At 43.1% G+C, this 18,440-nt stretch overlaps 2 protein-coding genes across 2 annotated transcripts in view; one reads left to right on the top strand and one right to left on the bottom strand.

Annotated features, from left to right (window-relative positions):
- LOC112559152 (plastin-1-like) overlaps positions 1 to 9,138 on the bottom strand; it is a 39,289-nt gene extending 30,151 nt beyond the window's left edge. Inside the window, exon 1 of the mRNA XM_025230147.1 lies at positions 8,798 to 9,138. Within this exon, the coding sequence (XP_025085932.1) occupies positions 8,798 to 8,869 (72 nt within the window). The 5' untranslated portion in view covers positions 8,870 to 9,138. The remainder of the gene's footprint in view (positions 1 to 8,797) is intronic.
- Positions 9,139 to 13,609: 4,471 nt separating this feature from the next.
- LOC112560775 lies at positions 13,610 to 18,114 on the top strand. The gene is made up of 5 exons (XM_025232836.1): positions 13,610 to 15,149; positions 15,646 to 15,765; positions 16,047 to 16,278; positions 16,518 to 16,715; positions 17,106 to 18,114. The coding sequence occupies exons 1-5, from the start codon at positions 14,964 to 14,966 to the stop codon at positions 17,183 to 17,185; spliced, it is 816 nt and encodes a 271-aa protein (XP_025088621.1). The 5' UTR covers positions 13,610 to 14,963; the 3' UTR covers positions 17,186 to 18,114.
- The last annotated feature ends 326 nt before the right edge of the window (positions 18,115 to 18,440 follow it).

Raw genomic sequence — 18,440 nt, 5'->3', positions numbered from 1 at the left:
CACACCATGGTGTATTGTGTTGAACATTCATCACTTTTGTTAATTGCATTAGTGAAATGCGTGTATGTGGAGATAAATCTGGACTGCAAGCCGACCGAGGCAGATGTTAACAGTTTAGTCACACTAAGACATTCAGCAGTTTAGTCCCACTGTACATTCCTGCCATGAAGCATTAGCTATCAAAGACAGGTGGCGTGGTTGCAAGAAGTGTTCAGTCAGCTACACCTGTCTGGCGCACCTGTTCTACTCTGCCGGTTAAAAAAATCTTAATAATTAATATCGTTTTCTAGCCCAATTTCTCTCCTCTCCCCTAAACTTCGCAGTAAGGTCTACCTACCCCTTTTCCTCCCAACAAAACATTAAACAACGAAGCTTTACTTCTCCAAGAACCTGAGGGGACATGCACTGTATGTTGGAAAAGATTTGTACCGAATCCAACTTCAACCATGTGACCGCAGAGGGCAGACTTTGACTCCACTAATAATTACTAATAATGATTTCAAACAGTTCGAGAGCTTAAAGGGTATGAACAGATTTTCTGGCTTCCTGGGCAAATTCAAATTCTATTCGTGATGCGTGCGAAAACATTTATTTCTTGCTCGCTGTTTGACGAGAAACTACTGCTGCCCTTTAGTTATCATTATTAACTCGGGGTAGCAACTGTCGTACCAAGCTGCCAACCAACAGCTCCAAGGTTCTTTGGGTTTGTTGTTGTTGGTTTGTTTTTTTTTTTTCTTGCCTTGCCATGTTTGGTCATCATACGAGAAAAGGGAAACAATCAACTCTTAAAAACTGGGTGGTACTTCATCAACCAGGGCGCCAACCATATCTTACAGGAAACTTCCGCGTTCGGACCACTGCACAGCTTCTAGTAAAATCCGCGTCACACACGAATCCCCTTCTCGCACATTCCTTTAATTGTTGTTTTCTCTCTGGATTACAATACACAACGCCACTTCACCCCCTCCGCACACAACCCCTTCCGTGGCGCGTGCCCCTCCATGTAAAAATATGCGAATAGCTTTAGGCATTTATTTCGGTAGCCGCCTGTTATTGTTTTTGCCGCTCTGCATTGTGTTCGTGACGCTGTGAGTTGTAAACAACAACTCTTGTAGACGGAATTGTGAACCGGAACTTTACTGCGCCATCAAAATAAGCTCCATCCCCATTGGCTGAGTGACTGCAGTCCTTGCCAGCATCAATCGAAACTGCGCATCTCGACATCCCTTACAAGGCCGACAAGCTCCGAGCTACAGTAATTCCCAAGAAGGTCCGAAAAGCAGAGAAAATGGCCATGACCGTTGACCCGAAACGCTTGAGGAAAGAATGTGTCACACAACCGGCGTGTTGGTCTTCTGTCCTCGTGCATTGTTCCTCGATGATGCGCACGAAAGGGAAGTTAGGGGGCGAGGACGGGAGGCGTTTCATGAGTCACACCTGTGACACACCTGTGTCATACTGCATGCTGTTGACTCATGTCTTACTGAGTGACAGATGACCATAATGGTCCGCAGTACATGCCCTACTCACGACACGACTCCGCCAACTCGTCCAAGCCTGTTGTCAACCGTCACCTGACCTGATTGCTAGTATTCAATCAAGCCTATATATATATTTCAAATTCTTCCACACAGGTGTCACACTTACATCTTCTCTGGTACCAAAGACTCAAGTTTCCAGCATTTTCTAACTCCTAGAACTGGCTGAAACTAGATGTGAACGGCTCCAAGAACGACTCATCTCCGTGCTCACTACCTTTCACCTGCATCTAAGAAAAACTGAAGTTCTGAGTCACTCGTTATGAAACATCTGTGCTGTTGCTGATCACACAGATGTATGTCGACTCTAAAAGTGCATCAGCCGCTACCTTGCTAAACGCGTGCGGCATCTGGCACTGCTGACCGCTCATGACATAAAAAACCCTCGACATCGATGTCCCCTCGATATATGAATGCCATACGGTGAGAGTACAACCTTGAATCGACAGGGGCTTGGAGGCCTTGGCGTTTCCTTTAAAGAAAATCGTTTACTTCTTAGTCAATTCACGGATAGATTTTTTTGTGTGTGTGCGCGAGCAAAATACCCTCCCTTCCCTTTCACACACATTCTCAGAGGAATTACCTTCAGGTGCGGTTTTCGTGACAAACGCGATTCCCACTCCTCCCCTCCTCTTGTTAATGGCTCGGCACTTCTTTCACCCAACGCTGAAATGTATCCCTCCCCTCCTCCAACTCTCCCTCTATCTGGATTTTTCATCCACGTGGTGTTGGTGAGACATCACGCCCTATTTCCTGTAACAAACATTAAGCTTACTAACTGCACATATAATTAATATATCTTCTAATGACAAGCGACTCTTACATTTGATTCTGCAGAACACAGAGCTCTACCGGCCCTGCCTTATGTTTCACTCGTTGTCCTGTTGCTGCCAACATTCATCTGTCAATTTTCGTTCGTAAAATATCTGGCACTGCGAAATTAATATTTTGTCAAAAAACAAAAAAAAAAAAAACACTTGAGGAATGAAATATTATAGCAGGCATGAGAAGTGACGATGGTGTCTGTCAGTAATCACTTCACACTGGCGCTTTACCCTAGGAACTATAACTTCAACTTCATTAATCCCTTTGGAGCAAAGGAACCCCAGGGAGAAGGGACGGGCAGGCAGACTGGAATCATACCAGATGCCGAGAGGTAGGGCAACGCACCCACTAGTCTTAACCATACTAATACATTCCTGCAGACTGGCTCGCAAAATTCACATCCCACCATCCCTCGTCCCCCTCAAAAAAAAAAAAAACCCGTCGAAAGCAGATCGTCATCCCGGACATCGATCTCCTCCTCTCCAGCCCATCCCCCACTCTCCAGCGGTTACATTTTTTTTATCGACTCCCGCGAAGACTTGCTCATTACCACCAAAACAACGATGCACGATAAATAAATATAGCCTCGCGCCGACGCTTTTCTCACACCGCTGAAAACTGGTTTAACCACTTTTTGACTCAACGGAGCTATTATGGGTCCCGAACCCTGAAAGCGGTCAGAGAAACATCGAGCAAACGCAGCGAGGGCCAACGAGAGTTGAGCGAGATGTAAAATACTAAATGGTTCAACGTCGCAATGGGGTCAAAGTTTGAGCGGATGTATGTAGCTCGTGGGAGTGGAGGCTGATGTAGCTGCTGCTGATGTAGGATCAGACGCTCGGTGCAGTGACGCGTGCGGCATTTTGCACTGCTGCTGCGTCAATCATTCTTTAGAAAGGGCAGCGATGTCGACTTTCCTGACGACACGACTAAAATCGCTTTCAATTTTTTTTCCCCTGTCTTTTCCTCTACTCTTGCAAAATGCTAACAACCGAATGTCGCTGAGTCATTTCCTTTTTCTATGTTAACAAAAATTCTTGCTGTTTCACTCCTGCGTTTTAAGGGCTGCAACTATTTATTCTTAACTACTAATTACAAGAAAGGCTTCGCTCTCCTCTGCCTTCCCTTCCCCACGAAATCTTCTCCTCGTGATGTCCACCCTGCAGTTTTCATCACGGCTTTTATTTTCATTTTATTTTATTGTCGCTTCATCTTGACTACGGCCACCTTAGCGCGAGGGATAAGTTCAGCTACCTGGGTTCCTTCTGATGAAGTGGGGCGGACACCTGTCGACTTCACGCAGGCGTCACAGGACATCAAATGTCGCGAGATTAAACACAACGAACACGAAATTATCCTTCCTGGACTAGACCCTAGGCACGAGAAAGAAAGAGTGTCATGGACAAGGAGCGATGAACGAATGAAAGAAAAAAAGAACGAGGGAGAGGCGGAAGGAGAAAGGACTGCACATGAAAGCAAGGACAACTGATAATTTCGTTAATTAATTTCGTCGGACATGCGCTAACCGTGACCTTTGACTCCGACAAAACGTTTGGTTTCATCCAGGAAGCCTGTGGGGAAGACAGAACGAGAAAAAGGAAGATTAGCCGACAGAGATCCTTCTTCCTCAACGATCTACTGGAGGGACCACGATGTAGCTTACGAGAGCAGAGAACCATCAAACCAACCGCAATCTGCGTCTCCGGTGTCGGCATTTTCCCACGGTGACAGGGACTTCCTGCGCAATGCGAATGCGCAGAAGGCAAAGGTCAGTAGGTCGTGCATTACGCTGCTTTGACTTCAGGGCAAAGACTGCAGCGAACATAAAGAATGAACATTGAGGAAGGAAAGAAGACGGTTCTGCTTGGCCAGGAGAGAGCTGATGGTTGACTGCATGTCGGTCATGCGGTTGGTTACCTGTGGAAGAAGTGCTCTCCTCCCTTCTTATATAAAAACTACGCCTGCAAAACGTGAAAAGCAAGTAAATAAAGTTTAAAAAGAAAACAATTTCGTATTTTTCCTCCAGGAGAGGGTCACGAACTTTCAAGTAGCGATCTAAGGCCAGTAAAAAGACTAACCAACATTTCCCTATCATTCTATTTAATCTTTACACCAAAGACCTACAAAACGGGGCGTTTCTTTTTTCAAGGCACACAGTCATTTAATTAAATATTGACAAAAAAAAGTGTTTCGAACATTTCGCTGCAGAAAACTGCACAACGCCCTTGCCTCTGGTCTGACAATTCGTAATGCCCTCGACAACATACATTACAGCGCAGGACAGATCTACGAGCGCGACGTCCTTCCGGTGACGATGTTCCTGTTCCTTCTCACAGCAAACTGCAGCGCCACTTTGCAATTCTCCTTGTTCCTAATCACCCCCAGTGGGGCATAGGGCCGCAACTACTTTACAATCCAAGTACATAAATTACTTGAAATTTTAATATCAATGTCTCCTACCCCGTTCTCCCTCGCCCCCTACTTCCTTCTTCACGTCCGCTTCTAACTGTCTTTTGTGACAAAAACGAAAGGCTAAGACAAAAAGCTCTTTGTAATTATTTCACATCTGCATAGCTACAGTTGTCTCGACTGGAACAATGAAGCTATGGAAATCGGATTGACACACATTCAACCACACCCTAGGTTGTGAGGTTGAGTTTGAAGCAGACGATGGGGTGGATAAACCCGGTTATTGGGATGATATCAAGGTAGTACTGAAGTCAGTGATTCCTTGCGTCTTTGAAGACAGGTGAGGGGAAGATGCTGGTGCAATGAGCGTGTCCTTCGCCAGGTAAGCTTCTTCCACTGTAGGACAGGTCTTCTCGCTCAGCGAAAATGGAACCTTCAATCAACGTCGGACTCATTTTTCTACTATTTCCTTTATAATAAGCATACATTCTCTTCTTTATAAAATAAACGTTCTATATTCGATTGAATTCGAGGTTAAAGCATGATTCAGTTTACTCAAACGAGTTTATTAAGCACCTTCGAAGCATGTGACATTCTGCATTTTGCTTCTACTACGAACCTACCTACATTCAGGAATGCAGTAGGTGTTTGCTATGGGCACTATATAAACTCTGAACTGTGCAGTATCCCATTGCGCATCAGCCTGCGAGCAAATTGCATATCAACGAACTATTTCTCCTCGCCGTTCCGCTCGGCGCCCTCGCAGTGAAAACCACTCCGCACGGGAAGATTTGTCGCACCTCGCGGTACATTAGCCACGGTCTGAATTACCAAACGACAACAAGACCTCGCTGTTGCTGTTGGTTACGCTCCGAGACCCGAACGGTCCCTGTGGATCAGCACCCCCACACTACTGCCGAGATAAGTTTCCGTGCTCGCGCATCCTCCGTTAGATGCCAGTGACACGACCGTCGTCACGCAAACATCCTCCGCACAGAGCCTGGCTAATTCTGTTTCATCAACAATGGAAGATTATTACACGCCAATGCGTTTGATTGAAATAAAAAGATTTTTGAGTGAGTGGTTAGGATAGTGGAAATGGGATGTTGGGGGGAGGGGCTAATTTGCAACTAGAAGCTCGTCATAACTCTTCCTCTTAATAAACCGTCCTAATTACTGTGGCATGTATAAGCTTATTAATAAGAGTCTAAGCGCTCTCAGCTGCCATGCCTTATTACTGCCCTCTAATCTTAGTTCAAGACAACAGACGGAAACTGAGTGGCCCAGAAACCTATCCCTTCAACCACCTTTAAAAGTGTATCAAATAGCAATCGTCAGTAAGAGTTCCCACGCCATCTAAGGCCCAACAGCGTAGGACAAAGTTTTTTCTTTATTTAATAAGCTTGGTTATCATTTCTCTCTCTTCTACTCTACCTCTTCCTTCAACAAGATTTTTTAAAAGTTTATCGCTTATTTCAAGCCAACGAATTGGCATGAAACTTCTTCACCTCATCAAAATGCCGCCTCGGCTGATACTCATTACCCAACTCACCCTAGTGATTAGTCAGACCCTTGCCTCAACCGACCGCTTCTAGGGACCACCTAGTGGAACCGAGGATAAATCAAAATGCAGTATATGCAATGCATTAATATACACCTCCGATCAGAGGCCACACCATTTGGCCCGAGATATCAATGAACACTCCTCGTTGTTGGGGTTTCAAAAGTGACGACGAAGCAATACTTCAGAAGTGAGTAGGGAGGACAAGGCAATCCCTGGGTCTGCATGCTAAATAAATCCCACAGCCTAAATGTGTTCCAACTTGTTAGACAAGTGAAAAGGAATCTCTTCCGCTCCCACCCCGATAGCCATCCAACTGTTCCAATGCATTCCAGATGAAAGGGGAGGCAATACGACCCCTCACAACGACCCAGTTACGGCCCCCAGACAGCACCTTTCTACCGCCGCTTGATAGCGGAGACAGGTGGCGTGGTAGGGAGCTGGGGTCAGGTCTGCTGTTGTTTTGTTGTCCTGCCGAGACAGGCGCCACCATTGTCCAGCAAAGCAGTCCACGCTGCACGGCGGGAACAACAACAACGCTGGATTTCAAAACACACACGAACGGACTCACAGAGAGAAAAAAAGAAACAATGAAGCACATACAATGACTGGGTGACACTAAACATGTCGCCTTCTCACAACAACCGTGTGGCTTTGCGCATGTGTTTGCCTTTCCGCACGCAGTGTTGACGACGATGTCGATGCATCTGTCTGAATACAATGCGAGACGATCACAAAGAGCCATATAACCGGCCCATCAGCTATGCCCTCGGTCAAAGTACCGAGCCTGTGTCAAGGTCAAACGACTACGGTTATAAAAAAAAAAATAAACAGCTGAATGCAAGATTAGAAAGTGTCATGGGAAAAAAAAAAAGAAAAACAACGGCTCGCCTAGCAAAGACTATCCGGTCTCTCATCTAGTTTCAGCCCTCGTAGTCACGTGGGACGAAAAGTGGTTTTGTCTTTTGTGCAGCGTGTGTACGTGTGTGTTGTGTGTGTACGTGTGTGCATGCGTGTGTTGTATGATTACGTGTGTACATGTGTTTGTTGTGTGTCGCTCGACGGTGCTAAGAAATCCAACTACGTGAAAGTAAACAATCACCATTACAACTGAGTTACGTGACGAATCGCTCTCCTGACCGAGATGCAAAGTGATTCGTGCGGTAATGCGCGATTTTATTACAACTCTCGCTAACATGTGAAAAAGCATTTAATACAACGACAGAAAGAATGTTGCATCCGGCAGACAAGAGGTGGTCAAGAAGCCCAGTGTTAAAATTTCAGTCTTTCACGAATCCGAACGCCGAAAAACGCCGTGCGTCAGCAGAAAAGTGCTGATGGGGTCGGAGGACACAAATCAACTTCACATGGTTAAGTCACTTGGACGAGGGCGATAAGGCAATCTAAAAAAAAAAAGTGGGTGTACACCACCCTCATACCTTCTCCCTTTCAACAAGGTAACCCTACACGCTTTGCGAGATGTTAGCTACAAGTCACAGGCGAGGGGCATACATACCACAGATCGAGGTACACACGGCATGTTTCAACTTGAAGACAATAAAACTGCATTTAGTTCCTTTTTTGGTAGCTGGAGTAATTCTCCGAGTCAAAAGGGTACTACACACCCAACTATATGTACATTATTAACCTTTTACCTTAACCCGACAAAAGATTCACATGTTTAATGCACAGACACTTAAAACTTTTCTCTGCTTCTGTGAAGCTCCTTGTGTTTATGCGTAGCTGTCCTCGACAAGGAACACGGGGAAAGAAACATTTGTGTGTATTTTTTTTTTAGATATTTTTTTTTATGGGCTCATCAGCCTTCTACTGACGAATATAGCCACTCTCTCATCCTGTTCACTACTTTCTAAACCACTCATGTGCCCTGCCCCGCCAGGTAATCACTGCCGACGACCGTCGCTTGTTTACTGACAGACCTTTTATCAGAATTTTATTTCCTGTGTACCTAACACACTCGACATGAACAGGCTCGCTGATATTAGTAAAACAGCAGTCAATCTGGGTCACTACTACTTTCGATTGTGTGACAGTTCAAACGTTTACACGGCAGTCTTGGCACACAACCCGGGACAAATTATTCTACGATATATATAGGTAATTATCACACCCAATCGATCAACATTAACAGTTTTGATTGACACTGAAAATGAGTTCCCGATAGTATAGCCAATCTACTTTTATTTAGTAGCAGGATATTATTACAAATTATGCCGACGGGGCAATAAGATTGAATATTCGAGATGGTTGCACCTGGATTGGCATTCAGTGACCGATTCAGCGAACCGGTAAAGCCGACGCTTGCCAAGCAGGCAAGGGGCTGTAATCCCCGCGCCGCGAGTCCTCGCCCCGAGAGAGACCACAGGAACAGTCGAGCAGAAATACGACTGAAAGCATTCCGAAAAATCACAGGTAGTACAAAAAAGAAGCTTGGTCTACTCACTGTGTCGAATGCCGCTCGTAGTTCGGCTAGTTGGTCATCGTCAAGACACACAGTGCTCCGCTTGCTCGCCATCTTGTCGCACTATCAGGGTGGGACAATCACGTGACAACAATTTTTGATCGGCCGAGGACCGCTATAATCTGTATTCTGATTGGCTAAATGTTTATACCATATATGGTAATATTACTACAGCTCCTCTTGTTCATTCACTGGCGAAACTTGTGAGAGGAGGAAGGGGGAAAAAAAACCTGTTTCAGTGAACCTGAGCACAGACGCAGGTCGACATCACAATTTACGGAGGTGAACACACGCAGGCTGGCGTGCAAGCCGAGCAATGCCGCGAGAAGCAGCAGACACGGAACTTATATATCTGTCCGCTTGAGACCGGCTGGCAAGGGCTGAAGCCCAGTTTGTCATCATCCCGCGCCATGGCTCACATTTCCTCTTTGCCCCTCTCCCCCCCCTCTTAAGACTCTCGAACACAAGCGGTCCTATGCTCGGATTTTCACGATCGTCTTGACTTGTCGAGTTTAAAAATCTCATGTATATGTCACGAACTATTGATTACATTCGATGAATCAGCTCGACTGAGCTTTTGGTCACTCTAAACAAGAAAGTTACTTATATGATAATTACATACATATAATGCTTAAGTTCTATGTTTATCAATTATCGATTGAATAAATGTCTGTGATATATCTGATCAAAATAAAGGAATAGGTAATACGCATTGATGTATAGCTGCAGTAATACCTCGATCGTCACTATACATAACACGGAAGTAGCTATATATACGCCTATATACTATATTATTTATGTGTGAATCTAATCCACAGTATTTGCGCTTTGTCTTACGTGTTTTAATCATTAGTAATGCTGTTAATAATTAAAGCTCGTAAGGTGCGCTCAAGTATGTTCAAATATGTACTTTAGAATTTAAAACACCGTCAGTGTTAATTATTTATGAATATCAAGAGATCCTGTTACACAGAATCATGATACGTAAGCTGGGCGTCATTCTAAAAAAAAAAATTTTTCAAAGTTCAGCTGTTGTTGTTTCTTTTATTTTATCGTGTCAATGTATCTATGTTAAGTATTAGTGCCAGTTTTATCTCTATATATTTATATAAAAGCTGAGAGGTAGTTTGGAAGTGGTACCCTGGAAGAAGTTTATGATAAATCAGTTGATCATTTATCGTTGTTGATAATTTACGAATTGACAATTTCTTTAGATCCTTGCTGATAAATAAACATGTCACATATATTTATAAATAGCAGTAGCTTAAAAAGGGGGAGTTACAGGTCAGAAAATCAACTTCAAAATTTCGTAAATTAGCGGCAATTACTTTTGAATATAACTACTAAATGCATTAGTTTGTTGATTACTCCTATGGCAACTGTCCGAACACTGATGGCTCCTTGGGTCAGGGTGGAAGCTCGCGAGGAATGCACGAGTGCCTACAGAGAAGATAACGCGTGTTATCAGCGTGGATGTGTTGATGGAAAACAGTTGGCTGGAGTCTGCTGCTGGCCTTCCTCACAGACCCCCTCCGTCGCTGCCAGCTCCAGCCATCAGTCAAGTGCGGGACTGGGGATGACATTACCGTGGTAACCGCTGACCGCTGCCTCACTTCTGAAATTGTAGACGAAGCTTCTGCTGATAATTTTATTGCTGGTTATAAGAGACTGCTTGGTGTCTGGGGTTCTGTCAAACTGTATCCCACACGCCATTAAACATGAGTTTCCTTGGGATGTTTCCCTCTATTTTTTACATGTCGTTTGTATTGTACGTTATTACAATACTTACACGAGCAATGTTATATCATCCGCAAGTCTGAACCAGACACGCGCTGCTTACTTCACATGACAAACCAAGTGACTAATATCGCCACACATTTGACAACATGTGTAATTAAGAAGGGCGCTCAGAAAATCTGACAAGTGTTTACATGACGGTAAACAATTGCCATATATAGTCACAGAGTCGATATAATTTGTGTCCGGTTAGAATGGCTGGAAAGAAATTCGTCTCTTGGTCGTTCATTATTTTCAGAGAAAAATCACGAGTAGCAAGCTTTTAGATACAGATACAATCAATCCTGTTTCCTTGTGCGCTTTCTAGAACGTTCTATCTTGACTGCTCTTTAGTTATTTTTTCCTCATATTGACGATTATAATTATAGCGATCGATTATTAGCGTGTGCACACTTCACACGCCTATTTTCCTCTTCTGTGGACAGAGGGATCGTCAGATGAGGCGATGGCTAATGAAAACCGTCCTCGTGTAAGCGATATGCTATTTTAAGCATTGCTCGTAACCTACTTTTACCGAATTATTTTTAAAAAGAAAGGTTCTAATCCCTACCCAAAATAAATGAAGGGTCGGAGGAGAGAAAAAGAAAACCAGGGGACTGAATCATCAATAACACTATTAACAATATACTTGACAGAGTGATGTCCCTTTAAAGATGGTGTAGGATTTTATTTTTGTAACTCGCACACAAGCACAAAATAGCTAAAACTCAGCCTGCATTTTCAAATAATAATTTCTAAGATATTTACGTTAAAAATGTATGCCTCCATTGTGCAGGTCATCCAGCTCTGGTTCCTGGTGGATGCCGACATCTATTCGATCGGTACTCGTGTGACTTAATGTACTTACCCTAGTTGATCCATGGACGTGTATTTAATATATAAGTGTATTGATGAGTGAGAGTCACTGTCCCTCATGAAAAGATGGTTTCGAGAGAAGGAACTCTAACACCTTGACGACTGTCACGGATCAGTCTGTGCCTCCAAAACAATAAATAACATGATTGAAGTGTGTCAGCGAGGGAAGGGAGATCACTCTAGCGAAAAACTAAAGAGAAGCAGACGGTTGGCGGACATGAGAGTGGAAGGATGTGGTGTGAGCGTAGATCTTAGAAGTAATTCCTTGCCTAGACAAGGTTTCTTTTTTTCCTCTGTGTACGGGCAATGATGGTAGCGCCCTATTTTTGATCGAGGATTCGTGTAGATCTAATCTTGTCCCCTTCGGTGAAGCGCCCAGCAGTGTGTAGACAGTGTGTACCGTGTGTACCGTGTGCTTCGCGCCGCCAACAAAATGTAAACAACATAATAAAATTGGAACTTTACGTGTGTGGACGAACAGAACTGTGAGTAAAGTACTAAATGACTGCTGGTGCGATTATTAACTACATGATAATAATTGAGATTAAGAGTGGAGATTAGGATTAAGAATTAAGATAAAGAGTTATTTAAGTGTAGTTGACCGGGGAAGGCCCCGGATTGTAAACATTGTATGTGCCGATAACTGGGTTACGCCGATAGAATATTTTGTTGAGGCGGATTATTATTTATGCATATATGACTTGAAGTTTGTGAAATCCTGAGCCATTCAGCAACTTATTAACATCATGTGGACAGCCTCAGGTAATTCGTTGTTTTGTTTGTGAAAGAACGCGTACGGACGTCGTGTGTGTGTTGCTCGAGAGGGAGAGCCGGCGTCCGTGACAACGACCTTAATGTCACTGAACTACCTTAGCTTCACAAGCTGCCTAGAGACAGACAAGTCTTGGAAACCAACCTCTGTTCTGTTGTTGTTTGGGTGGCTTTTCTTTTGTTGTTGCTTTTTTTTTTTATTGTTTAATCAGAGTGGAGTTCAAAAAGCATTGCAGTCACACAGTGGTGCGGCTTTTAAGTTTTGTCCCCTGTCTTTTTTTTTAGGGTTTCACCCCTCGGCGCCTGTCCAGCTGCTCCGCACTCCATGATCGGCTTTGTCTCTGTAATCCTTCGTCACTTGTAGGGTTAACTTTTTAGCCTGGCCGAGAGAAATGTGTGCACGGCACGGGTCTTGAGCCTGGGGACAAAAGAGACATTTTTCTGTGAGAGGTTTATCGGTCTCAAGGGCCGGGTTTTTGAAGCTGTTGACCTGCTCAGTCTTCACTGTGGTTTTGCGTGCGAAAGACCTGCTGATGCTGACCCTTGGACAGTTATAGCGTTGCCTCCTTTACCCTTTGGCCGTGGTCTAAGAAACAGGCGCACACTGAGATTAAAGAGCATGAAAGAAATTTCGGTGCACGGTGACACGAAGATACAGCGACAGTAACCATTATAATGCCGCTGATGTCCAAATGTGATGAAAACTTCCTGCCGCAGCAATAAGTTCCTGGTCTAAGATTCCCGGGAATATGGTATGAAACAGATAGTATCGAACAATAGTTTGTGGTAAGAAGGAAAAACTGCATCTCTACATTGTTTTGTTGTATAGCAGTGACCTGTAGAAGGAACTGCGAAGACGATAATAGCCTGGATGATGATGATGATGAGGAGGAGAGGAGGAGGTGGAGCAGCAGCAGGAGGAGGAGCGGGAACAGCAGGAGGAGGAGGCGGAGTATTCACCCCAATGCATCTCAGAAGAGATTATTGCGGAGAAATATCGCTTACTCAATGTTGTAGGTCTCGATGATATATGCGGATGCACAACCTACGGCCCGCGGGCCATATCCGGCCCGCGAAACTTCTGCCCACGGCCCTAGTCTTTAAAAAAACGAAAAAAGAAAGTATTTATCTAGGGGTGTTTCCCAATCTTTTTTTGAACTGATTCAGTGCTTCGACTTGACGATGCAGCCGGAATTCAGAAGTTGGTTTCGGGAAAACAACTTCAAATATCGAAGTACAACTCTAATAAAAAAATGGTATCATTGTATTTAAGTTCTGTCCGAAATGGATATGGCACACGGCTTCCAAAATGGATTGTCCAAAATGGATATGGCGCAGGCCAAAAAGGTTATTGAATATAAAAAATGGAAAGGCTCAAAGACTGTTGTAAAGCCGGCTGTCTTTTCTGATCTACCTGTTAATTAATCTTTCTTCAGAAATCGAGCTTTCACCTCGTACAAATTAGAAAATAATACAGGAAATGCGGTAGCGATTGAGAACCAGGTAGACCTGAAGTGGAACAGTCTTGTCTGTTGTATACTTCCAGAAAGTTCCAGACTCGGGTGCTTATGTCACAGACACACCCACATAAGGACATTACTGTGAAGTCAGTATTGCAAGCAGATCATACACAACGTACATGGCACGTGCTAATCTTGCTCAAACCAGATCGAAAAGGCTAGGACACGTCATATTAAGCTGCAGGGTACATAACTGTCTGGCAAACTGTTGTGAGCTCACCCTTTCCCTCCCTAATCCCTCTTTAAAACAAACTCCTCTTGTCCCTGGTTCTCAGCTTTCTGCCATTAACTCTTATCTCAGGCTCCATAACAAGTGATAACATCTTGCCAGACTCTCTGGCCCAGACGACTGACTGTTTGAATTTGCTTGCTTGGTTGTTTGTTTATTTGTTTTAGTTCTTTCGTCGGGGGGCAACAGTGTCCTTCAGTTTTGAATCCCTCTTGTGTGGTTAACCGCATCAAACTTCTAAGAACATTTCGCAATGTCGGAAAACTCCGAAACTATTTATAGCTTGAAACTCTCCAGGCGTGCGACTCGCAACAGACAGCTCGGACAGGGGGAATCCCCGTCCCCGGATAGCACGCTTCTTGGAATTGAGAGAAAGATTGAGTTCGTTTGCCTTTGACCCTGCTCAAGGTGACATCGTGTACGAAGCACTATAACATATTACCTGTGTTTGCGTGATTTAAATGTTTTTGCGTGTGGCTGGAGAGTGTAGCTGTCGGCGCGCGCGCGTGTGTATGTGTGTAGGAAGAAACATAACGTACACGTGGACATTCGTTGAAGACAAAAAAGGCAAGCATGACGCGATTGTAAAAAAATCATGCACACGAACATTCACACTAAAATGCACGGCTAACCAAAGCATAAACGCACACACTGCCAGATCAGAAGAGGTGAAAGCACAGTCGAGGGGGTTGACGGGATAAATGAGTTTGCTGACAGGTTTGAACCGCCACCAGTTGCGTGGCTATGCCACCGCTCGTCACGCCCTAAAATAGACCACCACACCGATACATATAATACAGTGTGGACCTCAAGAAAACCCTCAGTTAGCTATCTGCAGGTGACAAGAAGACTTCGAACTGCCAAAGCTGATTGTAAAAAAGACTTTGAACAGCGCATTTACCTGTAAACTGCTGGAAATTACCAGTTACTAAGCAGCACAGCACACCGTAGCCTCTTTTCAGGTGGTTGGAGCAGCATGCAGTTTCTAACGATGTTTCGTGTGCCTTTCCTAACAATCTTTGCTGTCCTGTCGAACTACGCCTGTGCCCGGCCTTTCGAGGAGGTAACCCGGCCTTTGGAGATGACCCACCACTGCTGTCTGAGCAAGTTGTCTACTTTGACTCTTGTGGACGTTAGTGTAGAAGCTTATTCAGAGGAAGTGGTAAGTACTCCAGTGGTTTTGTTTTTGTTGGTTTTTTTTTTTTTATCAAGCATGCATTGTCGTTGTGAGCATGTTTCTGCATATGCTTTCAGCCCACTTGTGGTCAAACAGTTGTGTTCATCTTTCATCTCTTCTCTTTTTCTTAGCTTGTCTTTATTCGCTTCTATTCTCATTCATCTAGCCAATCATTCCTAAGTAGGTCTATCCGTCAGCTTTACGATTAAAAATCTTCAGAGTACTTTTGAATCATTTCTTTTGAATATCGCGTGATCTATTTCTTTATGAGACTTTGCCGAGAAGAAAGTTTTGCCTGAGAATATAAGCAGCCTGGGAGGGAAACGTCTGGTCCATCTCTTCAGCTTTGTCCATAAAGAATTGTGGATTTTTTTGCTTTGTCAGTGGAAATGTCATCGACGGCTTACATAATGTTCCTGAAAACTTGTTGCTAGAATATTCTTTCTACGTTGTTTACAACTGCGTGATGTTTCTTTTTCAGGCACAGGCAGAAGTGTTCATGGACTACGACAAAGGAATGCAGGCAATCAAGTATTCTCATGTGAACAAGCACACTGGAAATATAACCTTCATTAGTAGGGTTGTGCTGAACTATAAACAGGTAAGAAATGATTTATAATCTTGTTTAGGTATCGCTGTCCCTAAAATCCATTTTACCATTTTATGAAAAGAAGTGTGTACTGTAGGTCTCTGGACAGGGATACTCACCACGGAACCTTTTGGACGAATATTTGACCAATGTTTTGCAATTTTAAAAAAAAAATAGTGCATAGAAAAGTGTGCCTGTAATATTTTATTCCCCAACAACGGAATGGCTATGAGAATTTTTAAATACATTTTATAGCCACACGTAGTACAAAGGAAATTTTTATTTTCAAACAGGGACGGAGTTACGAAATTAGGAACCCGACAGAAAGAGTTACCCAGTGCTACAACAGATCTCTTCCTCTTGTGGCACCTCCGAGGTGTATACCAGAATTTGCTACTCTCATTACACGGGGGTACAAGATCTCTACATGGCGCGTTGTCCAGCATCCCTTTGATTTAACCTATTCCTTCACTTCTGACACCTGTGAACCCGTGAACATAAGACAGAAAGGAGAACAAGACATAAGTAAGTGAAAACTGCTGTTGCAGATAAAATTTTCGACACACGATACTTGCCCGATAGCTATGTTTGAGATACCCGGATAGCTAAGTTTGAAACAGCTTGATAGTTGTTTGAGATCTTCAGTAGGAAACAAAATCAGTTGCACTAGATGGATGCAAATCGAAAAAGTAATAAAAAAACTGAAATGAAACAAAACGAAACTGTTCATCACTGAGTCCTACCCTGGATGTCTATTTATCTAGTTGCCGTGGACATGGACGTCATGGTTTCAAACTACACAAGAAGTGTCGATGACATGGATGTGTTTCTTTACCCATCAGACTGCATCGTCACTCGCCAGCCTCTTCGTCTGCCATTTCCGTGGAAAGATCTCTCCCAGTCTTCATCTGCGCAGACAGAATCTTCAGTCTTGTCCACTATCTCATCGAGACAGAAGACAGGTTAGTGTGTTGGACTTTTGACTTTGCTTGTAAGCTGATTGGTTTTTAAGATGACCTTAAATTCTAACGAAACATTGTCCAGAAAAGGTTTTCTTGTGAAAGCTGACCGTCGTGAAAAAGGTTTAGTAACAAAATTTAGGGAAAAAACTTATCAGTAATATAGAACATTTCTAACACTGATAATACGTTTATCTGTTCCGAAGAACACCCTCAGTCGTGGGCAAAAATTCGTATTCTCTTTTCCCAGTTTGACAGGAAGAAGCTGCTCACACAGTATCTCTTGAACCGAGTTATCGAATTTTTTTCCCAAAAGTGTTATAATAAAATTAATATTCAAAGCTCGAAATTTCAAGCGAAAGAAATTTTTAATTGTGACAATGTGTGTTTCAGATGCAGAAGAAAAAGTACAGCTTTTAGCTCCTCCTCTGCTTGGATCCAAGACAAGGGCAATGAGACTGCCCATGAACTGATGACACTGCTTCATATGTGCCTCAAGTTTATATACATCTTGTTGTACTTCTAGGGTTACATTCCACGCAAGGACACTCCATGAGTGTCTATGAAAATAGGTTTTTTGGGTCTATTTGTTTTATTGTTCAAACTTTGTGCGGCCCTGTGTGACAACCCTTCTGTTACTCGCCCATGGCGGACAAACATCTTTGGGTACGCAGAACTAAGGTTTTCGGTTTCATCGGTCTGTGAATGACACTGACTAATGGATTCAAGGACCGATCTCTATCGTCGTGGCTTGTAGCAAGCTTTGCTGTAAGAAGACTTTACAAAACTGTGATATAAGGATCGGTTGTATCTTTGTACAACAGTAAAATATTACCGATTTTCTGCTTTGTAAATATTTTTAATATAGATTAATGTATTATTGTAAAGTCAGAAACTTTTTCGAAGAACAAAAAACTGTATCAAATTATATATTTTTTACGGTATTTTTATCAAATGGACATATATTGGTAATGTTAGCTTATCGGCGTGAATGTATACTGCTTACGTCTTCCAGACGGTATTTATAGAGAGGTTCGTTAGTTTTCTTGCTTGAAGTCCATCAGCATTATGACAGCATAATGCTGTGATCTTGAAATAGTCAGCATTCTAGCTTTATATATATATATTGTGTGTGACAGAGAGACAGAGACAGAGAGATTCCCTAGTTCTCTTGCATAAAGTCCATCCGCATTACGACATTGATTAATATAATGTTGTGATCATGAAATCATCAGCATTTTTGCTTTCAGGGGTATCTTTGCATTTTTTTTACAGTCACATTTTTGACATATATATATTATTTACATCACGGTATGGTCTTTTACATGTTAACTGTTTGTGATCGTGGTTCTTGTCTCCTGACCATCCACTGGACTAATGTTATTAAATTATTTTAAGAATTCTTGACTGCTTTGTGTTGTGCGTGCAGATGAAAACCACCCGACGATAATTTAAGCCAACCTTTGGGTAGATTCTGCTATAGAAGGTGGATTATAGCAAAACTCCCTTATCGTCCTCTGTGCAGCTTCCTGACAGTTTCTCTGCTATCATGCTTCCTGTTCCTCTGACACAAATATCAAAGGCCCTACACGAAACAAATCACAATATTTGTTCATCGCCGAGTCTGGTTATTTACATCCAGTTCCTGTGTAGATGAAAGTCATAATCATGCTACATTTTGCAAAATGATAAATCACATAAAAGATGAATTAAGCGTGTGGTAAATTA

Source organism: Pomacea canaliculata, linkage group LG3 (assembly GCF_003073045.1).
Source record: "Pomacea canaliculata isolate SZHN2017 linkage group LG3, ASM307304v1, whole genome shotgun sequence".
NCBI classification, from domain to species: Eukaryota; Metazoa; Mollusca; class Gastropoda; order Architaenioglossa; family Ampullariidae; genus Pomacea; species Pomacea canaliculata.
Note: the sequence above shows the minus strand (reverse complement) of the source record. Positions and strands in the feature narration are given on the sequence as shown.